Source organism: Oryctolagus cuniculus, chromosome X (genome assembly GCF_051225735.1).
Source record: "Oryctolagus cuniculus isolate XC-2025 breed Fujian yellow rabbit chromosome X, ASM5122573v1, whole genome shotgun sequence".
Lineage (NCBI taxonomy): Eukaryota > Metazoa > Chordata > Mammalia > Lagomorpha > Leporidae > Oryctolagus > Oryctolagus cuniculus.
In genome coordinates, this window is record NC_142888.1 from 24,046,843 (window position 1) to 24,071,537 (window position 24,695).

The following is a 24,695-nucleotide window of genomic DNA, read 5'->3' on the forward strand; positions in this document are numbered from 1 at the left end:
TTTGCAAGACTGCAGGAACCCAGTGGAAGGTAAGAAGAACTCCATACATTCAACGGAAATGAAAAGAGGCCCTAATGAAAAGTCTTTACAGAACCAGAGAGTATTTTTAACTTATCAGCCTTTCATTTGTATACAACATATAATAAAGCTCTTGCAGCGTTTAAAGGTGAGGTTTTGAAATTGATGGAGAATTATATAAAGCCTAGATTACTGTTAATGTTCTTGGAGTCCAGCTCTAGTTGTAGGGTTGTAATTGTTCCCAGTGAAAAGGTTTGTTTTTAAAACATTTTTAAGGATTTTTAGTAGCCTGGGAGAATAAGAAAGCTGATTTCTCCATGATTTATAGCAATTTTAAGCGTGAAGGTAGAAACCAATTTCATTGACAAAATACAGAAATTAATTAGGCATCGGCGGTATCTTTGTTCTGCAAGTGATTCCAACGTGAAAATAATTTGGGAGCTGCTTCCTCTTGCCTCCAGTGCCATTGGATTCCATTCCAGATGCAGCCTCTGTGATTGAAAGAGGATTAAGTGGCATTTCTGTCAAGCTTTGTCATGCTCCTGTTTGCTCATGGATGCTTTAATGTCCAAGGGGCATTTTGTGCCTACTGGAGTGTTCTCCTTGTCCTTTGTTTACTGTCCAATTTATTATGAATTTATCAAGCATTTTTATTTAGCATTTTTTAAACATAAAATAGCAAGCATCTCTCTAAGTCACTGATTCTGAAAGTGTGGTCACCAAACCAGCAGCATAAGGAGCCTTTGGGAGCTTATTGGAAATGCAAATTCTCAGCCCTCAACCCAGACCTACTGAATCAGAAACACAGTCATCTGCATTTTAGGAAGCCCTCCTGGTGATTCTGATGCATGTTCAAGTTTTCATTGCTTTAAATATTCACATATTACTTATACAACCAATAAATCAAATGCATATTAAATGAACAAATCTTCTCAACCATTTAAACATTGATTACAAACTTAATGAAATGCTTCTGAGCAGTTAACTTAATCATAAGCCTAGCATTTCTGATTTCCTCCGATGCTATAAACATTTTACAATGAAAAAAATGCACGCAAAATACCACATTGATTACAGAGATGATTAATATTTTGACAATAAAACCAAGCACAAGGCTGTTACTATCATAGATTTAATTTTGTTTTTTATTCTTAAATCTGCTATTCTTACTCTTACATGGTCCTAGAATTTAAAATTCTATAGATTGCTTGGTTGTCAGGATTTCTAGAAGAGGTTAATTTTAAATTTATTTATTTATTTATTTATTTATTCATTTATTCACTTTATTTGAAAAACAGAGAAACAAAGAGACAGACAGAGATCTTCCATCCACTATTTCACTCCTTGAATGCCTGCAACAGCAAGTCCTAGACCAGGCTGAAGCCAGGAGCCTGGAATTCCATCCAGTTTTCCCATGTCTGTAACAAGGGCCCAAGTACTTGAGCCATTACCTGCTCATCCCCGGTGTATACATGGAAAGGATGCTAGATTGTAAGTGAAGGAATTATAAGTGAAGGACACTAACAAGACACTCCCATACAGGATGCAGCGTTCTCAAATGACCTCCTAACTGTTGCACCAAATACCTGTCCCAGAAGAAACTATTTTATAATCTTCTCAAGGTTTATGCAATTCTACCACACTGGAAAGGAAAACTAGTCACCTCAAGAAGCTGTATTCTTATAAATATCGTGACCTTTTACAAACACAACTGGTTTCATTGAAGAATTTTTATTAATATAAATGATTACAACTTTACAAATGGGAGCTCCTTTAAGTTAACTCTTTTTCCTTTTAGCAGTGCCCCTGATGGTTATAAATTTATTCTTGCTTTGTGGCAACAACAGGATGTTACAGACCTATTCTGATTTTATTCTGCTTAAGGACATGGGATTGACTATCCTCTAATGGCTTCTGGTTCCTTCTTTTGAGTAAAGTAATATTGAAGACCGAAACAGGACACTAGGGATTCCTACATCTGTGGAGGGAGGGAAAGACTTCAGCTACTGCTGCTGCCATGGGACTGCTCTTGGTAATGATTGATCTGAAAGGAAAATACTTCTTCTGTAAGTGTAAACAATCTTATTCTTTCCAGCATAGTAGATCATGTTATCCCTTACGTTTCTTATAATGTGGGATTAGAACAACCACTAAGACTTCCTCCTCTTTATTGATATAGCGTGTCACACAGCAGCAGAATACCCAATAGCCCACTCTCCTCCCACTTCCTCTCTCTCTCTCTCTCTCTCTCTCTCTCTCTTTTCTAGGACAATGGTGGTTCTATGCATAGTTTTCGTAATAGAATGGTTTGGAGAGCTGTACAAATATTAATGTGGCTACTACAACCATAGCTTCTGGTTTAACCTTCCAAAGGACAGAATGTGGCATCAGGATTTTGTAAACTTCATAGGTGATGCTAATGTGCAGAAAACCTCTGTTCTAGAAAGTTCTGGGCAACTTCAATAAAGCGAATCAAGCATTCTTCCATGAAATTCCACCATAGATCACCCAGGGATATCACACTGACATTAGAAACAGGACATGCAAATGCATGCTTGCCTTTTGGATGCTTTGCCTTGGAAACTTTAGGGATGGAGACTTGTTCAAGAGAGGGAACCACAACAGCTGCCTTTTGATAGGTCTTCTTGAAATATTTGTGTATAGGGCATTAATGTCTCTAAGTGCTCCCCTAGCACTTCACTCTTTTTCTTTCTTTCTTTCTTTCTTTCTTTCTTTCTTTCTTTCTTTCTTTCTTTCTTTCTTTCTTTCTTTCTCTCTCTCTCTCTCTCTCTTTCTTTCTTTCCTTCTTTTTTTTTTTTGACAGGCAGAGTGGACAGTGAGAGAGAGAGACAGAAAGGTCTTCCTTTGCTGTTGGTTCACCCTCCAATGGCCGCCACAGCTGGCGCCGAGCCAAAGCCAGGAGCCAGGTGCTTCTCCTGGTCTCCCATGCGGGTGCAGGGCCCAAGCACTTGGGCCACCCTCCACTGCACTCCCAGGCCACAGCAGAGAGCTGGCCTGGAAGAGGGGCAACCGGGACAGAATCCAGCACCCTGACCGGGACTAGAGCACTTCACTCTTTCCAGCTTACTCTTCCCTCACTCTAATTTTTTAATTGTTTTGAGTTTTTGAGATGACATATTTACCCTGTCCTAAACTTGCTGTAATTACCACAAGGGTTTCAAAAACCTTGGTTTCTTCACATTTGAGATTAAGATGGGGGCTGGCGCCTCGGCACAGTAGGTTAATCCTCTGCCTGCGGTGCTGGCATCCCATGTGGGCGCCGGTTCTAGTCCCGGTTGCTCCCCTTCCAGTCCAGCTCTCTGCTGTGGCCTGGGAAAGCAGTAGAAGATAGCCGAAGTCCGTGGGTCCCTGCACCCACATGGGAGACCAGGAAGAGGCACCTGGCTCCTGGCTTCGTATCGGCGCAGCTCCGGCCGTTGCGGCCATTTGGAGAGTGAACCAACAGATGGAAGACCTTTCTCTCTGTCTCTCCCTCTCACTGTCTGTAACTGTACCTCTCAAATAAATAAATAAAATCTTAAAAAAAGATTAAGATAATTTTATATGTCATAAATACTAAATCTGTCAAAACATAACTAAACATTATAAAATTCAATGAAATCCATAGGAGTTGGTAGCCCATGATCCTAGTTCCCTAAAATGGCTTCAGAGACTACAGCAGAAGTCAAATCTGCTTATCTAATGATGAGAGTCCACAAGATCAACAGCAGTGTAAATCCAGATATGTAATTCTATCTGTACACGCTTTAGAAAATGATGCATATTTAGGCTGGCGCCACAGCTCACTTGGCTAATCCTCCGCCTGCGGAGCCGGCACCCCAGGTTCTAGTCCCTGTTGGGGCACCGGATTCTGTCCCAGTTGCCCCTTTTCCAGTCCAGCTCTCTGCTGTGGTCCGGAAAGGCAGTGGAAGATGGCCCAAGTGCTTGGGCCCTGCACCCCATGGGAGACCAGGAGGAAGCACCTGGCTCCTGGCTTCGGATCGGCGCAGTGCGCCGGCCATAGCAGCCATTTGGGGGGGTGAACCAATGGAAGGAAGACCTTTCTCTGTCTCTCTCTTTCACTGTCTAACTCTGCCTGTCAAAAAAGAAAGAAAGAAAGAGATGCATATTTAAAGGAATTTGTAGTATGACCTCTACAATCAAACATACTCTTACTTCTCTCTCCCTCCCTGTCTCTCTCCTCTCTCTCCCTCAAATAAATGAATAAATTAGTAAATATTCTTTAAAGTTCAAAAGTCTAGGAAACAGTATTATAAGAATATGGTTTGCCATCTTTTGTTCCTCTAACTTCTGGGGGCAAGGAATTAAAAAAAAAAAGATTTATTTTATTTATTTGGAAGGCAGAGTTACACAGAGAGGTAGAGAGAGAGAGAGGTCTTCCATTTGATGGTTCACTCCCCAATTGGCTACAATGGCTGAGCTGTGCCCCAAAGCCAGGAGCCAGGAGCTTCTTCCGGGTCTTCCACGTGGGTACAGGGTCCCAAGCACTTGGGCCATCTTCTACTGCTATCCCAGGCCATAGCAGAGAGCTGGATGGGAAGTGGAGCAGCCAGGACTCAAACCGACGCCCATATGGGATGCCGGTGCTTCAGGTCAGGGCATTAACCTGCTGCATGACAGCAACAGTCCCAGCAAGGAGTTTTTGAATGTTTACTTTTATAAGAATCAGAGTGAGAAGCTGGCACTGTGGCATAGAGGTTTAAACTGCCGTCTGCAGTGCCAGCATCCTGTGCGGGTGCTAGTTTGAGAGCCGGCTGCTCTTCTGATCCAGCTCTCTGCTATGGCCTAGGAAAGCAGTAGAAAAGGGCCCAAGTGCTTGGGCCCCTGCACCCGCGTGGGAGACCTGGAAGAAGCTCCTGGCTTCTGGCTTCAGATCAGCTCAGCTCAGGCCATTGCAGCCACTTAGGGAGTGAACCAACAGATGGAAGACCTCTCTCTCTATCTCTACCTCTCTCTGTAACTCTGCCTTTCAAATAAATAAAATAAATCTTTAAAAATAAAAAATGTGTGAAGGAGAAAACCTGTGAAGGATTAAGGAGAGAGAAAGTCAGAGCAGGCAGGGAGGCCCTTCAGAGCAGGATACAGGTCTGAGTGAAAGAAGGGAAAAGAAGACAGAATGGGTAGCAAGAGCCTCCCTCGGATAGCAGCACAACTGAGGCAGTCTTGGGCTTGTCAGTTGGGCAGTCCTAGAATAAAGACTGCCCATCAGAGAGGACTCATAGCCAGCAAGAATGACCTAGCTGTGCCCCACCCCCCAACGCTCCATGCTCAGTCATACAGTGGGAACAGCCTGGAAAGAATGTGACCTCAGCAAGAATGTTCCAGCAGATCCCATAGGTGTGGCAGCCTGAGGCTATCAGCCAATAAAACTCCTTGCAACAGGTTCTCTCTTGCAGGGCAATTTGTGTGTACACTTCTATGGCTTCCATGCTACACAGTCATCCCTTGGGATTTGGGGGACAGGGGGGTTGGTTCCCGTGCTTTTCTATTGATATAATTCATGGACATGGACACTCAAGTCCCTTACACAAAATGATATAGTATTTGCATATAACATATAAACATCCTGCCTTTTCCTTTAAATTATCTCTAGGTCAGTGATAATAGCTAATACAATGTAAATTCTATGTGAATAGTTGTTATCCTGCATTGTTTAGAGAATAATGACAAGAGGAAAAGAAAAAAACTTGTGCGCATTCAGTACAGATCCAATTTTTTTCCCAAATATTTTCTATCTGCAGTTGGTGAATCCATGGATACAGAACCTGTGGATACCAATTGCATGATGAAAGTGTATATTTTTATCTAGGATGATGTGAAACAAAATCACATCATAGATCATTAATAACTGCATATTTTGTCTTTTGGGCTTGCCCTTTTTGATTTAAGCAGCTGCCATTTATCAGTTATAATTCATTATCACGTGCTCTGGGTCCACAATTGATTTCTTCTCTCTGTAAAGGATTTTAAATCTCTGGTCACTGGATAGTACGTGGACAGAACAACATTTAGCACCTGTAATGACTACATATTTAATATTAGATTTTAGATCTATCATGTTGACAGCCTTTAATCTAGTAAAAATTATAATTTATTAGCATTTCTTATTATTAAGATTTTGTATTAAAGAAGGAATTGCTACACATAATTAACTCAGATTATCTTTCCTTGGTTTGCCACAGAGTGTTGTCTAGCATGACAGATGCAGTGTTGGCTCGAGTGTATAAACAATCAGATCTGGACATCTTGGCTAAAGAAGCATCCATTCCTATCATCAATGGGCTATCAGATTTGTACCATCCTATCCAGATCCTGGCTGATTACCTTACACTCCAGGTTGGTTTATTATTTTGCCTTACAAAAGAGCAAAATCAACTCAATAGCCTTAAGTGCAGCCATTTACTTGAATGATAGCACTGACATTTTATTTTCAAATATTACCTTGACAATGAATTATGGTATATGCATGCATACTCTATATCTGGAGGAAACAGGGCACTGTTGAAAGACAGTAAGATCCTTCTGTTGTCAACTGTGTTTAACCCCTGTTAACTCCTCTCGCTCCTTAGCCTCTCAACCATTTTGTTTTTGGCACTACATCTAACACAATGGATGACAGAGAATGCTGATGAACAAGCCTTATGTGATCTTACATACATTTGATTCTGTGACTTGGGAATAAAGACTAATAGAATGTGTTTTCAGTATTCAAAATGAGTCAATCACTAGACCCCTTTGAAGGAGGGAGGCATTTTCTTATTTTAATAAACTTAAGAATAGGATGCCTAATTGATAGAGTTGAAGCTCAAATTTAGCTGTGTTCTTCCAAATCAGGATTTTATTTGCCGCAGCTTACCTATGTGGTATTGCCACTTGAATTCTACCATCATTTCTGTGTCTACAGAAGATTCTTAGAATATAGAGCAAAGTGGATAAGCTTATCTTCCTCCACATTTAAATAAGTACATACTCAAAGTGAGGATAACATCCCTGCAGAGGTGATACGATGATGTCAGATACCAAGTGGCTATCTGTGGGTGTGGCTTCACATGTAGATAATTTAATGCTTTACTTCAGGCTTTATCATTACTAGGTTATAAATTAATTGAGGGGCAATGAGCTTGCCTATTCCTCATAGTGTCCTCTTCCAGACCTAGTACAACACCTTTATATGGGTGATACTCAAAGTAGGACTTCCAGGAATAAATAGCAGCTTAGTAGGACCATGAGATCCAAATCAGATGGACATGGATTTATATTTTAATTTAGCTATGTAGTAGTTATGTGATGTCCAACTTTCTTAGCCTTCCTCCTTTTCATCTTATCTTTATAAATATATAAACATATTAAACCTACACATACTTTAGGGAAAAAGAAAACAAATGCTAAGGAAAATAAAACAAATGTCCATGTACTCATTACACAGTTTTGTCAAATATTAATGTGATGGAGTAATTACTCTAGAATTATTTGTTGTTTGTAAGTAAAATATTATAGACAGAGCTGAAGCTCATTATGTAACTCTGCCTGATCTGATTTCCTCCCACTCCACAAAGAAATTATTATCCTAATGTTTGTATTTACAATTCGTTGGCACGTGTTTACAATTTATTTACACATATGTACAGCCATAAATATTACTTTCATTACATTACTTGTAATACACTATTTGGTATGTATTTCACCTTTATATAAATGGAAAGAGCTCTGAGCTGCCATGTTACACAGTTCCAGGTACACTGCATTTCCTCTTCCTTATACCAAAGAATGTAAACAACATAAAAACAGTGATGTTTGACTCCTTTGTCTGGGCATTGGTAGTGATCAATTTGTTGAATGAATGAATACAACTAAGGCTAAGATTTGAAATGCATGAAAATCTGAGTGTCTGTGAAGTTCATATGATGATTGAAGCGATTAGGACTGTGCTATTATTTTGAGATTGTACATTCATGTCATTCAATTGCCCTGTACAATGCAAAAATGGTAATTTATTCATTACAGCAAGGTACTAAACATTTGAAGTGAAAATTGTTTCTTTTATTTAACCCCCAGCAACTGTTGCATACAAGTGGAATTTCTTTAAATTTAATCTCCTTCATTCTTTACCTTCTAGGAACACTATGGCTCTCTGAAAGGTCTTACCCTCAGCTGGATCGGGGATGGGAACAACATCCTGCACTCCATCATGATGAGTGCAGCGAAATTCGGAATGCACCTTCAGGCAGCTACTCCAAAGGTAGGAAAGCGTCCTGCCTCGACACTAACCCCCTCTTAAATCATACCCCAATGCAATTACCCACTGAAAACAGGGTTCTCTTCCATTCAAGGAGAGCACAGGTGAGACTGCAAAATTTATGTTCTGTTATCAGCTCTCCTATTAAATAGCTGCCTGGCCCCTCGCGAGCCCAATTTCCCATCTCCACAGTAGTAGGTAATCTTGGCCGATGCCTTTTATTGTGTGAGTCTGTGCTAAAAGTGTGTCTGAATCATGCCTTTGAATGTCCTGCTACCAGCCATTGTGATGACTGGCATCCTTGTGCAGAATCGCCACAAAGGCTGAAGAAAGCAATGAATCCAGGCAGCAGAGAATTCCCAATGCATGGGAACATTTCTGTCGTGTTTTTAATACTGGAATTCGATAGAAAATCGCCAGTCCAATGTAAAGGTCACAGGGATGGCATCTACACTAGCTTACTGTTTCAAAATCAACTGCAGGGATATTTTGGTTTTTAAAATCTGAGTCCCACATGGCTATGAGGATAACTCCTGCATACTTCCTTGCTGCTAAATATTTCATGGAATGTATGAGACCCATGACCTTCTTCCATAGCCCTATGTAACCCTTTTGATACACAAGAAGCTGGTAATAGTTTTTGCTCCTGAAGAGGGGAACTGGAACAGAGATAGGAGGGAGACTTTATTGTCACTATCATATATTCTTTTACAGGGTTTGAATTCTTTTTTTTTTATTTGACAGATAGAGTTAGACAATAAGAGAGAGAGACAGAGAGAAAGGTCTTCCTTCCATTGGTTCACTCCCCAAATGGCCGCTACGGCCAGAGCTATGCTGATCCGAAGCCAGGAGCCAGGTGCTTCCTCCTGGTCTCCCATGCGGGTGCAGGGCCCAAGCACTTGCGCCATCCTCCACTGCACTCCCTGGCCACAGCAGGGAGCTGGACTGGAAGAGGAGCAACCGGAACTAGAACCCAGCGCCCATATGGGATGCCGGTGCTGCAGGCGGAGCATTAACCAAGTGAGCCACAGTGCCGGCGAGAGTTTGAATTTCTTAACATGTAGATATTTTACTTACATAATAATATAAATAGGTAAATAAGTACACTAATATAAAATGTTCAAATCCCCCTAAGAGAAGTATTATGTTAAGCAACTCCAACTCCCATGCATTTTTACCTCTAAAGGATAAAAATTCACCCTACAAGAGACTCAAACCAGTCCCAAAGGACACACCCAGAAACTTTTAAATATCTACTCTATACTGGATTATTTTCTCCATTATGTTTTTCATTGGTTACTAACATCCTCCCAGGAGTCTTTTGAAGGGAAAATTCTCCCTAAATATAAAATGTTTTGGGATGAAATCTTGATTTGTGGTAGAAGATAGAACTGGCCCTCTTATTAAGAACAGTTCACCACAGGTGAACATATGAGTCTTCAAAATTCCTTCCTGCTTCTGCTTCTCAAGTTTGAGATGGTTATTTGCCAACCACTGGGGACATGAATTACATCCTGTTGATTAATAGCTTAACTTCTCCAAGGGGGAATATCCAAATCCTTGAATTTCTTGTGTGTTTTCTACACCTGCCATCACCAAATGCCTTCACCAAATGTCTTAGGCCAAATGCCTCACAAGCAGAACCCCCAGTGGGTTTGTATGTACTGTGGGGCTTTGTATGTATGGTTGTTTTATGTAATAAAGGTGATTTAGTAAGGAAATCCTCCCAAGGGAGACCTATAAGGGACTATGGGGAGCAGGACAGAGAAAAGGAAGAATCTGAGCGAGGGGACCATTTATAGTGACCAAACATCCTGGCTTGCGCAGCACGGAGAAGTTCTAAAATTGGAAGAATCTTGGGCATAGCTGGGTGATTTGATCACCCTAGTACCATATCAGGCCCAGTTCCACAGAAAGTAGCTTCAGCCTGATCCTACAGGTGAGCTCTGGAGTATTGTCTAGAATTGTCCCAATCTAGTGTGAGGAAAATGGGCGTTTGTCCTTTTGAACCGGTCTTTGGTCAAGGGCAGCAGAGGTAGAGTGGTAAATATCCTGGAACTTTTGGCAGGAAAAGCAATGTGGTAGCCAGAAGTTACAGGAGAAGAACTGCAAGTGCTAAAGGTTAAAAACACATTGAAACAGGAGATGGAGCCAGACAATAAAAGGGCATCTTCAAAGGGCATCTGGCTAGAGCACCAGTACCAGTCTGTTGCCTCCTGCCAAAACAAAATAAAATACCATCAAATGCTCATCTCTGGTGTTTTGGCTGAACCAATTTGTAACAACGCATCCTGCCATCTTAGTTTCCTAGGGCTGTGTATTAGCTTTTCACTACTGTAATGAAATATATAGGACAAGCTACTTAGGTGAGAAAGAGATTTATTTTGGCTCACAGTGTTGGCGGTTCATAATTCCAGATCGGATCAGACATTAGTTCAGCTGTCTGATGGCCGTGGCCAAGTGTGTGCACAAGAAGGATCACATGGCAAGCTAGGAAGCAGAGACACCGACTGAGCCCAACTCAGTCTTTCTAACCCACCCTCTGGTGAGAACAACTTCAGAAGACATGTCCCCAGTGACCTAACAACCTCCTGCTAGGCCCTACAAACTATAATTGAATTAAGTTTCCACCCTCTTAGTACTATAAATTTATGACTTTGGGATTTAACCATCTGCATGAGTTCAGGAGCCATACCTTATTTATGTATTTGTTTGTTTTAAAGATTTATTTATCTTTTTATTTGAAAATCAGAGTTACACAGAGAAAAGGAGAGGCAAAGAGAGAGAGAGAGAGAGAGAGAGGTCTTCCATCCACTGGTTCACTCCCCAGTTGACTGCAATGGCCAGAGCTACACCGATCCGAAGCCAGGAGCCAGGAGCTTCTTCCGGGTCTCCCACACAGGTGTAGGGGCCATCTTCTATTGCTTTCCCAGGCCATAGCAGAGAGCTGGATCGGAAGTAGAGCAGCCGGGACTTGAACCGGCGCCCATGTGGGATGCTGGTGCTTCAAGCCAGGGCATTAACCCGCTGCGCCACAGCACCGGCCCCCATACCTTATTTAAACCACAGCCAGCCACCATAACAAATTACTGGAAATTGGGTTGCTTTAAACCACAGAAATTTATTATTCTCTCACAGTTCTAGAGACTAGAAGTCTGAAATCAGCGGCCGGCGCCGCGGCTCACTAGGCTAATCCTCCGCCTAGCGGCGCCGGCACACCGGGTTCTAGTCCCGGTCGGGGCGCCAGATTCTGTCCCGGTTGCCCCTCTTCCAGGCCAGCCCTCTGCTGTGGCCAGGGAGTGCAGTGGAGGATGGCCCAGGTGCTTGGGCCCTGCACCCCATGGGAGACCAGGAAAAGCACCTGGCTCCTGGCTCCTGCCATCGGATCAGCGCGGTGCGCCAGCCGCAGAGCGCCGGCCGCGGCAGCCATTGGAGGGTAAACCAACGGCAAAGGAAGACCTTTCTCTCTGTCTCTCTCTCTCACTGTCCACTCTGCCTGTCAAAAAAAAAAAAAAAAAAGAAGTCTGAAATCAGGATGCATTCATGGCTATGCTCCATCTGAAGGCTCTAGGGGAGAATCCTGACTTTCTCTTCCCACTTCTGGTAGTACCAGGCATTCTTTGGCTTGTGGCTGCATCAATTCAATCTCTACCTTCATCATATTCCTTCGATGACAACGCATCTCTGTACTAATGTCCCTCTTCTTATAAGAACATGATTCACATTAAATTAAGGACCACCCTAAACCTGTATGAATCCCTTTTAACAAAATGCATCTGCAAAGACTCTATATCCAAAGGTCATATTATGAGATTCTGGGTGGGTGTGAATTTTTGAAGGACACTGTTCTACTAAGTGCACTTGCATTAGAAGAAATAGCAAGTATATGCAACAGGATATCCTGGAAGCCATCCTATTATAATAAACTTGAAGAATTCAGAGAGATGACCCTTTCAGCAGATAATCCTCTTGTATTCGACATGAACTGAATTAAGGGGTCAGATAGGATATGTATTTACGGTGGCTCTTCTTCAATTATGGAAAGGGTGAGCATACTGTTGCTACAAATCTAGTTTTAAGAAAGGCTCTGTATTAATGCAAACTATTATTGCATTTGGTTTTCACAGGTACATACATTAAGAATGACTTTCCTTGGTATGAGGTGCTATTGGAAAGCCTTTATTCTGCTGAAGAAATGTATGGCTTGAACATTTTATTGTATGTCAAAGATGTTTTATTAACGTCAAAGGAAAAAAGTCCAATATTACAGAGTAATTTTGGTATTGTTCTTATGCAGAAACTCATTTAAACAATAAAGGATACTAACGACCAGTTAAATCTTGGTGGGAATAAGAGTTTTAGAAAATTTTCTGGCAAGTCTCGATAGTACAAAAATCCTTCTAGCAATCTGTAAGTCTTCAGTTGTTAGTAGACCTTTAAAGAGAAAGCTGGAGATATAGTAAAGTTAAGAAATACTGAAAAGTCTCCAGGGCCATAATTAATCTATTTTCCCATTCTTCAACCAAGAATAACTTACACATTCAAGAAAAAAATAAATTTGTCCATGATTGTAAAATTGTTCCATAAACTATCAATGGTAATGATTTTAACATTGTTATAAGTGAATATTTAGACTGCAGCAGGTTTGTTAATCATCTCTTCATCTGGTTTGAAGATTTATGGAAAGCCCAATGAGTGATTTAGTGTTGAAAGCTGAGATGTGAGTAAAGAATTCCTCTCTGTATTCTAAGTCATGGCTCAGTGCATGCAAGGTTGGGTGATTTTCTAATTTCCAAGCCTCTCTGTTGGTTCTCTAAGTACTTATTGATTCCTTCTCTGAGAATCATTATACTTAGGGAGTAAAACCTGCTCTCCAAAGAGACAGCTAAATTTTCAGGGCAGGAGGCACCTGGGATAATATCCAAGCCTCTTCACTTGTGCTTACCAGTATAACTATTCACAACATTAGTTACTAAATTAGCAAGCCTTTGTTAATTACTTTCCCCAAATCCCTAAAAACAAGACTCCAGAATTCACAGCAATTTGAGAGTAACTTAGCTTCTAAAATGTCTGCAGCTATCACCATCAACATCTGAGTAGTTTGTTTTCTCAAGAATTTTGTAATGAGAGAAAAAACTGTAATAGACAGTCACGTGTAAATAAACACAACTTCAAATGGAAAAACCTGGACATGCTTGTCACAGATTGGGCTTCCCAGAAAACAGATTCAGAGTTTAGCACACAAGATGTGCACATGACCTTGAAATCAACAACTATGGAGAGGAGGAAGCAGGAATAGACAGAGAGAAAAGCACAGCTGTGGTGCAGGCCCTACAACAGTCTTGGCCAACCTTATGGAGAGATGGCCATTCAGAGCTGTCCAGAGTTGGGCAGAGGGCATCAGGTTTTCATAACCTCCCGTCAATCACTGATTAAACGTGGGTCACCCTGGAAGGTTGTGTGACCTTGACTGAGGCGACTGTCTGCAGCTGAGGCCAGCTTCTGGCATCTCCCAGCAGCTGGAGGAATCGACCTTTCTTATGGTTATTCATAACGGGGAATCTGGGGGTTGGGGGGTGGGCATATCACCACAGTGCCCCACGGAAAATTGGTAAAAATCAATATCATAAATGCTAAGCATTCAGGAAAATGAGAAGGCTGGAGAAAGTTGAGGATAATTATGGTGTTGGAACTGACAAGACTTCCGTATGGAGGGCCTGAAGGTGAGTCTGGGTTACGGTTTTGAGGAGTTGTCGTGTCCTGATGCAGACGCCCAGGAGGGGAGAAGGAGGGATGTGCTCAAGGGTGAAAGGCTGTGGCAGCAGGAAAGGGCACAGCGTGTACAGGGATGACGAGAAGACTGGCTTCCTGCAGCAGGATGTTGAGAAGAATTAAAAGGGACAGTAGCAGGGGATGTGGGCGGGGAGACTTGCTGCTCTTAATCAGCTTTGACATAAGAAACAAGGAGTAAACATGGAAAGCTTCAGCGAAAACAGTTTTCACTGCCGTGCACAGAACAGACTGAAGGGTGAGGAGAGGCATGCAGGTTCCCCCAGGGAGGCCTGGAATAACCTGGGGGCTTTAGTAGCCCTCAGAATGTCCCCTTATCCAGAGTTGGGACTAGGGTGAGCAAGCCAGGCACCCAGGGCACAAAACATGCTTGCACAACCCTAAGAACGGGTTGCTTTTTAAAAAATTTGTAACATCTCCTTAAGTTTTGTGCCCTCAATACCTTACTCAGCTCACTGGAGTCTGACCCTACCCTCACCAAACCGTCCCGAACAAATCCATCAAATTAGCAAAAACAATATACTTGGGTAAATGTCATTGCAAAGCAAATGCCCTGCACTCAGGACATTTGCTGGAAAATACAGGATAAGATGTGTGTTGGGGAGACTTGTAAGTATTTAACTGGGGTGACTAGGGAAGGATCTTCTGAGGAGGGGCCATTTGAACTGACACCTGAAAAGGTTATTTACATGGAGTGGGTGGGCAAAGGAACAAAAGGAACAGTGCATGGAAAGACTCAGACAAAAATGCTTTAGGCTGTACAGTTGTAAATATAATCCCCTTAAGCTATTAGGGAAATGAGAAGAGGTGCTGCCAAAAGCTTAGAAAGTACTATACTCCATATTTGTCTTTATAACTAAAGAAGCGAAAGACAATAAAAGAAAGATGGGGAAATGGGTTGCCCTTTAAATTCAAAAAGGCACTTCATGTTTGAAATTCTAGATGTAAAAATCGCATAATAATGAATATGGTTGGGCTACATCTTTAAAAAGGGAAGGGGAGGGGCCAGCATTGCGGCATAGTGGGTAAAGCCATCCCCTGCGACACCAGTATCCCCCACGGCCACCGGTTCAAGTCCAGCTCCCTACTAATGGCCCGGGAAAGGCAGCAGAGGATGACCCAAGTGTTTTTGGGGCCCTGCCACCCACGTGGGAGAACTGGATGAAGCTCATGGCTTCTAGTTTCCACCTGACTCAGCTCTGGCCATTGTGGCCATCTCAGGAGTGAACCGGCAGATGGAAGATCTCCCTCTGTCTCTCCCTCTCTCTGTGTAACTCTTTTAAATAAATAAATAAATCTTTTTTTAAAGGGAGAGTGGGGAAATTTTTGAAAAGAAAATAGTGCATGTATAAGCAAACATATGTAAAGAAATTACCTAAATAACAGTTAAATTCTTACTCCTGCAGGGTTATGAGCCGGATCCTAGTGTAACCAAATTGGCAGAGCAGTATGCCAAGGAGGTATGTTCCTTATTTGTGAAGCCATAATTGACTTTCTCTGTTCCCTGAAATTGTTTAACCGGCATGCTTATGTATGCTAGAATGGTACCAAGCTGTCGCTGACGAATGAACCATTGGAAGCAGCGCGTGGAGGCAATGTATTAATTACAGACACTTGGATAAGCATGGGACAAGAAGAAGAGAAAAAAAAGCGACTCCAGGCTTTCCAAGGTTACCAGGTTACAATGAAGGTACAAATTAATGCCTCTCTGAAGGTTCATTAATTCCATTCATAAAGGCCAGAACCATCTCATCACCTCCTCACTCTGGGGACAGAGACTGTCCTTGCATATCCTATAAAGGACTCGCTAACTGTATTCCCCAGGGATTTCTCTTTGGAAAGACACTTTTGTGCTGGATGAAGTCATTTGAAACTCAGGCAGAAGAGAGAAGCAGGCTTTCCTCCCAGAGTAATACAGGCATTGGAATGCTTTGCTCTTTACGTGTTTAGAGACTTGAAATTGTTTCTGCTACATGCAACTTCTTGTGATTTTTTTCCCCTAAGCAAAGCCCCATAACTATGCTTCTTTGACTACTCCTCTCCTTTATCTTCTAAGGCCCCCTAAATCCAGTTTAGTTTGTGTTAACTCCCTCTAGGGCATTCCCAGGGGACTCTCACTCAATCTGATGCTTTCCAGTAAAATCAGGAGCAGTGCTTCCCAGTCTTGAAGATGGGTTAGCATCACTGAGAGGAGTTGTTAATGTACAGCTGTCTGTATATTAACTTCCCCAGGTTTCTGATTTTGTAAGTCACAGGTGAGACTCGGGAATGTGCGTTTCTTCCAAGTTCCCAGATGGTGTGATGCTGCTGCTCCAGGATCACATTTTGAGAACCCCTGTTCTGGAGGACTACCCTATAATGACAGGTGCACACTGGAGTTTTGTCAACAGAGCAACTAATATTGTTTAATAAATAAATGGAATAAGCAAGTGCAATAAACATTTTATCAATAAACTAATACATGAGTCCCTCATTATCACATGTCAAATAAAATGAAAGTGTTCAAAATACAAAGTGAACAATCTGTTGTCCCATCCACTTAACATTGACTATTTGCAGAGATAGCCATTGCTTAACAATTTGATATGTCCCTTTGCAGACATTTCCTATGCATTTACATATATAAGGATACTTTTAAAACCTTCATGGAAAATGAATTGAAAGTTCAATTTATTTTGATGCAAAAATTTTTTGATTCATGCATAGGGCCTGGCATTTGGTGTAACAGTTAAGATGCCACTTGGGATGCCAACATCCCATATCAGAGTGCCTGTGTTGGATTTCCAGTCCTGCTCCTGATTCCAGCTTCCTGTTAACGCACATACTGGGAGAAACCAAGTGATGGATCAAGTACTTTGGCCTCTGTTACCCAAGTGGGAGATCTGGGTTGAGTCCCTGGCTTTGGCTTGGCACAGCTCCAGCTGTGGGGGGCATTTAGGGAGTGAAGCAGCAGATGAGAGACCCATCTCTGTGCATCTGTTTCTCTCTCTCCCTCTCTCTTTCTCTCTGCCTTTCAAATAAAAATAAACAAAGAAATCCATGCATAATTTTTATTATATACATATCCCATGAGCTTTTTAAAGACCACTAACAGGCATTAAGAAGGAAGTATCTAGTGCATAGTGTCCATACTCTTAAGTAATACATTCATACCTCAATGCTTTCTTCAAAGTTGTTTTAATTAGTGACAAAATATGCTTCAAATGCTAAAAATTATAGTTTGGCGATAAGCTAATATATAATACTGCCACAGCAAAGCAACTTTTTTCATATTTTGGAGAGTAATTGGTGATTCTGTTATCAGCCATATATTATACTCATAGAGTTCTTTGCTGAAATGTCCACTATCCAATTAGACAAAATATTGAAAAACTGAGTTAGTGATTTAACTTGAAGTGATATTCTCCCAAATAAAAAAAAGAATATAAAATTGCATAAGTTGAAAGCACCATATGCATTTCCCCCTCATGCCTGAAGCCAAAACCTTCACTCTGACCTTTGTCTTACTTTGCATTGATCTCTGATCCCTGAACATATGTGTTTTTAAATACCAAAGCAGACAAATGTGATTGCTACATATAATGATCTTATCACCATCTCTTTAGACTGCTGAAGTTGCTGCCTCTGACTGGACGTTTCTACACTGCTTGCCCAGAAAGCCAGAAGAAGTGGACGATGAAGTGTTCTATTCTCCACGATCACTAGTATTCCCAGAGGCAGAAAACAGAAAGTGGACAATCATGGTAAGCAAGAAACAAGGCATGGAGGATAAAAGGGAGTTCTCTGTGTAGTCCAGCTTGGTTGTTCCTGCCTTTTAGTAAATCCTAAGCAGCTGAGATTAGCCAATGACATTATTTGCTCATATGGTATGTATTTTATCCTGAAACTTACTAATAGATCATTATCACTGATTAGAATTTATAATATTTTTCATGTAATAAACCTGATTCCTTTCCCAATAAACTTATTTTAATCAAAATTCTTACTGCCCTCCTTCAACCTGAGCACCGACTACCATTGTCTACCAACCATTATAAGCTATGTAATTCTTATTTTAGAATCCCCTTGTTCAAGGCTGGCACCGAGGCTCACTAGGCTAATCCTCCACCTTGCAGCGCCGGCACACCGGGTTCTAGTCCCAGTCGGGGCGCCGGATTCTGTCCCGGTTGCCCCTCTTCCAGGCCAGCTCTCTGCTGTGGCCAGGGAGTGCAGTGGAGGATGGCCCAAGTGCTTGGGCCCTGCACCCCATGGGAGACCAGGAGAAGTACCTGGCTCCCGGCTTTGGATCAGCGCGGTGCGCCTGCCGCGGCGCACTAGCCACGGCAGCCATTGGAGGGTGAACCAACGGCAAAGGAAGACCTTTCTGTCTCTCTCACTGTCCACTCTGCCTGTCAAAAAAAAAAAAAAGTAAAAAAAAAAAAATAGAATCCCCTTGTTCATGTCTCTACAAGCCCCTAATTCAGTGCCTCGTACAAAACAAGCACTCAAAAAATCTCATATCCTTCCTCCCCATTTTCTTCCTTCCAGTCTTTTCTTCATGAGTTGAACAGATATAGATGGTCCTCAACTTGTGGTGGATAGTCTGACTTATGATTTTTCAACTTTATGATGGCTTGAAAGTGATGTGCATTCAGTAGAAGCCATACTTTGAATGCTTAATTTGGATCTTTCCTAGGCCAGCACTATGGGGTCCAATGCTGTTGCAGTGCTAGGCAGTGGCAATGAATGCAGCTCGCTGCCAGCCCCATGGTTACAATGGGAAACCACTGAGACTCTACTGTAGTGTACTAAGTGTCGCTAAGTTAAGATGTGCAGTAGGTAGGTGCATTCAATGCATTGTTCACTTTCAATATTTTCAACTTATGATTGTTTTACTGAGCTATAACCCCATCACAAGTCAAGGAGCATCTAAAATTATTTTAATTCTCTAAATTTGGCCATGGAGACACGTTTGGTTTTACGCATTATACATTTCCAAAATTCTGACAAAACGTATCTCCAACATTATCAGTCACTTTCAGATAAAGTCACTAGTTTCTAAGAAATATTAACCTTAGTGTCTGCTTTACAACATCCCAAAAGTCACCTTCTTCTCTGGAAAACTGAGTCTTCACATACCATAACTTAGCTTCATAAGCCTTCGGCTTTTAGTGATTTAATCGGTGTCAGTTGCTCTACCAATCAGTCTTATTTGCAAACAACAGAATCCACTATGACGCAAAGGACTATATTAAAAGACATGAAGCAGCTCCCATAATCTCTTCGAAAATGGAGTACAGTAGGCCGGTGCCATGGCTCACTAGGCTAATCCTCCACCTGCGGCACCAGTACCCCGGATTCTGTCCCGGTTGCCCCTCTTCCAGGCCAGCTCTCTGCTGTGGCCGGGGAGTGCAGTGGAGGATGGCCCAAGTGCTTGGGCCCTGCACCCCATGGGAGACCAGGAGAAGTACCTGGCTCCTGCCATCGGATCAGCGCGGTGAGCCGGCCACAGCGCGCCAGCCGCGGCAGCCATTGGAGGGTGAACCAACGGACAAAGGAAGACCTTTCTCTCTGTCTCTCTCTCTCACTGTCCACTCTGCCTGTCAAAAAAATAAATAAATAAAGCATATTTCACTTGGTTGGAATGCTTATAAGACTATATGAATATATATAGTTATGTCCACTCATTTTCCTTTTATCTAGATATTACCACTGTCTCCTTTCCCTACCCTCCTGAGTTATCCACTTTTATTAGGGGGAAATGTACCACAGAGAAGCCAAGAGGCTGAACGATGTCCAAATGAATGTGGAGAGTCTAAAGTAGAAAGAATGCACAAATGAGAGTGAGGAGACCTGATTTCTATAGCTTCCTTCAAAACCAGTTATCTGTTTCATCTTTCGTCACCTACAAAACATACCAATTGATCCATAATGCTTCATAGAGATGGCAAATGTTCCCAATCTTATCAATAAGCTACTCAGAGCCCTCTATTGAGAAGGATCCTGAACCTGCCTATGGTAGGGGACAGAAAGAGGGGCCTAACTGATGAATCAGTGTGCCTGGCATGGTACTGGCAAGAGGATGGTGAGCCACATGCTGCATCCTTTACATCCCTTAGCTACATGATTTAGAGGCTTCTTTGGGTTCATTTCAGTTCATCTACTCCATGCCATGTCCTCTGACAGGTACTAGAGATTTAACGTAGGAGAATAATGTTCAGTCCCCATACAACCTGTGAAATTCACAGAAGCATAACATTTTCAAGTAGGATGAGACCTTAGAGATTATGAAGGCTAAATTCTTATTTTATTGGCAAGAAAATTATTCTTAGACAGCTTATTTAAAATGGCCTTTTGTCCCAGCACTGCTGTAATACATTTTTCTAAGATGTACTGAAAAGGCACAATATTTGTTTTCCTCTAGAGTTGCCCTAGCCAGTACGGTAGCCACTAGGCACATGTGGCTATTTAAATTTAATCTAATTAAAAACTTTTAAAATACATATTTATTTATTTGAAAGGCAGAGTAACAGAGAGGAGAGAGAGAGAGAGAGTCTCCCATCTGCTGGTTCACTCCCTAAGTGGCCACAATGGTCAGAGCTGGGCCTGTCCAAAGTCAGGATCCAGGAGCTTCATCCAGGTCTCCCACTCGGGTGTAGGGGTCCAAGAACTTGGGCCATCCTCTGCTGCTTTCCCAGGCACATTAGCTGGGAGCTGGATCAGAAGTGGAGCAGCCAAGACTTGAACCGGTACCCATATGGGATGCCGGCATTGCAGGCGGCAGTTTTACCCACTACGCTGCAGCTCTGGCCCCAATCTAATTAAAATTGAGTAAGATTGAAGATTCAATTTCTCAGTCATAGTAGCCACATTTTAAGTGCTCAGTAGCCACATGTGGCTTCACTATTTGTATTGAACAACACAGATGCAGGTTTCCATCATCACAGAAAGTCCCATTGGACAGCACTACACTAGAGAATGATTTACACACACACACACACACACACACACACACACACACACCACTTCATTAAAAGTTAGGATGAATGAAGGAAACAAAGACACAATCTGTCTCCTAGTCCTAAGATGCCCGTTATAACTGATGTAAGGTATATAACTCAAAGAGGATGAAGAGCTTGTTCTAAAGCATGTAACAATTTTAAAGAAAAAGAGAGAGAGAGAGAATGGACACTCAGTAGCTTTTGAGCCCTCCATGCTGGGTGATTTCCAGCAGTGCAATTCAAAACACTTAAGGAATCACAGGTTCTCTCCACAGTGCACAGGCCTTTGGATACCTTTGTTTAAAAATAAAAACAAAAACAACCCTTTTTCCCCACAAAGCTTACTTTGTATTTTTCACTGATTAGTAAGACTGTGAAACTCACAAAAGCCAGGTAGGTTTCTTCCTCTGCCCACAGATTGGACTATGGAGCTAAACTAACCTAGACATTTCAGAGCACTGCTATCCACATGACGCAGTCGCATAGCCCCATTGCAAATGTACTTCTTGGTATGTTGGTCTTTTACTTCTTTCCAGGTTAGGGGTGCAAAATAAAATGCTGAATACCCAGATAAACAACAAGTTTTAGAAAAACAGCAACTATTTTTCAGTACACATGTGTTCCATGAAATCAATCTTTCGAACATATTTACAGTAAAAAGAAAAAATCTTTTGTTTGTGAAATTCCTACTTAACTGCCCATCTGTATGTCTGTATTTATTTAACTAAATCTGGAAACCCTACTCAAAGTGACTTGACTTTCTAGGTTTCTTGTTTGAAAATAAGCTTAAAACGTCTTAGTTTGTTCATCTTTATGAGTGGTTGACATCTCTTGCCACCTCATACGTTAAGAAAGGATATTACACGGGTGATGCACATAAAGCACTTAGCATTGGACCTGACACATAGTAACTGTTCAATACAGTCATTGAACACCTCTGAAATCATGTACAGTATGGTTGAAGTGTTAGTGTGAGTACCTGAGGGGCAGTAAAGCTACCTTTTAAGAGTGGAGTCACATGGGGCTGGCACTGCAGCTTAGTAGGTTAAGCTTCCACTCATGGCACCGGCATCCCATATGGGCACCAATTCAAATCCTAGCTGCTCCGCTTCCAATCCAGCTCCCTGCTACTGCACCTGGGAAAGCAGCGGAGGATGGCCCAAGTGCTTGGAACCCTGTACCCACACAGGAGACCCGTTTCGAAGACTGACTTTTCTCATCTATAAATAATGACAGAAGCCACCTTAGATGGTCATTGAATTACATGATGAAATGCATGAACATTCCTCTCTAACCAAAGCACCTGTGACATAGTGACTGGAAAATATTCTTGATTCATTGACACATGATAAGGCACTTAGCAAACTACCTGGTGTCTAGTAAGCATTATTGTATCTGATATTATCACTATTGTCTATTGTGGACAGTGGTAAAAGTTAAAATTACCATTTGTGGCTACAGCCCAAGGAAAAACTATGATCTTGTCTATTAAGTTAATGCCCTTCCAAGAGAACTCAGTCTGGAAACAGACAATATTTATTAACCAGATGATTTTCTTTTATTATTCATTTGATATGTCTTAAGATTCTCTAGGTTGCAAGTGACCAAAACTTATATAAACTTGAGGAACTGGGATAGGAGGGATTGCCTTTCTCTCCAATAGAAATACCTAAGTTTCACTGATAACTTGACAATCCAGCCATGGCTACCACCATGGCATTTCATTTCAACTCTCTGACCCATTAGTCTTGGAATGAGACTTAGGTAAGCATGTTGGTTTTGCATATATGAAGGAACTTCAACAAGTCCACGTAAAATGGAATTCACCTCTCTGCTGTGGCCTGGGAAAACAGTAGAGGATGGCCCAAGTCCGCAGGCCCCTGCATCTGCTGGGAAACCCGGAAGAAGCTGCAGACTCCTGGCTTCAGATCAGCGCAGCTCTGGCCATTGCAGTCATTTGGGGAGTGAACCAGCAGATGGAAGGCCTTTCTCTCTCTGCCTCTGCCTCTCTGTAATTCTGCCTTTCAAATAAATAAATAAACCTTTTGAAATAAAAGAAAATGGAATTAAGAGTTTACTATGGTGCAAAACATTTTGAAGTCTATGCATATAGAGGTCGTGCAAAAGTTTGTGGAAATGTGTATTATTTTTTAAAAAATTGCATGAATATCAAATTTTTGCACCAAAATAAGCATATATTTTAACGTCATTTTCCATAAACTCTGTCATGTTTGAGTCAGCATCTTGACCTTTTTGGATCCCCCAAAACTAAATATGACTTCTAAGTGTTCGCTTATTTCCTTGGGAAAACATTTTAATTCTAGAAGTGTAAAGCTGAAATCTAGTTCCCCTTCTTTAGGTCCCAAAGCAGACTGCTACTAATGTTTATCCATTTTTTTTTCTTGTGTCTTCCCAGGCTGTCATGGTGTCGCTGCTAACAAATTACTCACCTAAGCTCCAGAAGCCAAAGTTTTGATGCTGTGATGCTTATCAAGAGAAAGACAATGCTCTTCAGTTATGGAATGGACCAGTTTATGGGGAAAGGAGACAAAAATCTAAGATGTAAACAAATCCCTGACACATGGCGTGGATGAACTGGAGGATAGTGCTTTGCCATTGTGAAACATTCCTGGAATTTAAGTGCTGAGGTGCTGTTATACATGACTTGATTTAAACTCTCTAATTTATAATTTCTGAGTTACATTTGGGTATCATATTAATTACCATATACATTTGCCTCAATTAAACATAAAATACTATGTTCATAATGCATAACATCTAAGCTATTAAATGTAATCTTTGCTTATTACCTTAATCAATGATCACCCATACTAATTTATAAGTAAACACTTAGCAGGAAGTCAGCTGCTGGTAGATATGTGGGCTGTGTTAAAGTCCCCCAGGACCAAGAAGGAAGCCAAACGATACATCCTGCAGATGTGATACAATTTTCAGACCAATGAATTAGACAGATACTCGCTTATGAATGCAAATCATGAAATTCTTAGAAAATAGCTATTAGTGTGCCCAAACTCTGGATTCTTTTCCAATCATGTGTGGGAAGGCGGGGCGGGCAGGGGAGTCCTTCAAGATCATGGACCTCTTCTCTATAATGAATACTTAATGTTGCAAGTCCAAAAGAAGCCTTCGTTACCAAGCAGTGAAACCATGGAGACTCAGCCAGGTATGTAAAGCCATGACAGAGCAACATCTTCGTAAGTTCCAATTCTCCAGAAGGAACCATTTATTTTTCTCATATCTGTGCTTACTATGCATCTACTTACACCCCACACTGAACATTTCCATAAATCTACTTCTTGCCACATTTTAGCCAGTCTTTCCCTCCAATTGTTCTTTGAGATAATCAGAATTTGCATTATGGAATTATCATAATGCATTTAAAATTACATTTCTCTTGTGAGAGAACAAAGCTTGCATTGTTGAATTATTATGATATAGTACGAAAAATTCACTTAAAATTTTAGATCACCTAACTGAAACTTTTAAAAGTTAGCACAATTTATCAATTTTTAAAAATATAGTTTCCTTTCTATTCCACCTCTACTATTAGAAAACTGTTTCCAGGCTGGTTGACTGAGACTCTTCAGTAGATAGCTATGACCTAAATGAATAAGCAATAATTACAAATT

At 41.5% G+C, this 24,695-nt stretch overlaps 1 protein-coding gene across 2 annotated transcripts in view; it reads left to right on the top strand.

Annotated features, from left to right (window-relative positions):
• OTC (ornithine transcarbamylase) overlaps positions 1–23,860 on the top strand; it is a 96,952-nt gene extending 73,092 nt beyond the window's left edge. For both annotated transcript variants that reach the window (XM_070066550.2, XM_002719837.6), the window contains exons 5-10: positions 6,222–6,375; positions 8,156–8,278; positions 15,472–15,525; positions 15,606–15,755; positions 17,671–17,808; positions 23,462–23,860. In XM_070066550.2, the coding sequence (XP_069922651.1) occupies positions 6,222–6,375; positions 8,156–8,278; positions 15,472–15,525; positions 15,606–15,755; positions 17,671–17,808; positions 23,462–23,521 (679 nt within the window). In that variant the 3' untranslated portion in view covers positions 23,522–23,860. The remainder of the gene's footprint in view (positions 1–6,221; positions 6,376–8,155; positions 8,279–15,471; positions 15,526–15,605; positions 15,756–17,670; positions 17,809–23,461) is intronic.
• Positions 23,861–24,695: the final 835 nt, after the last annotated feature.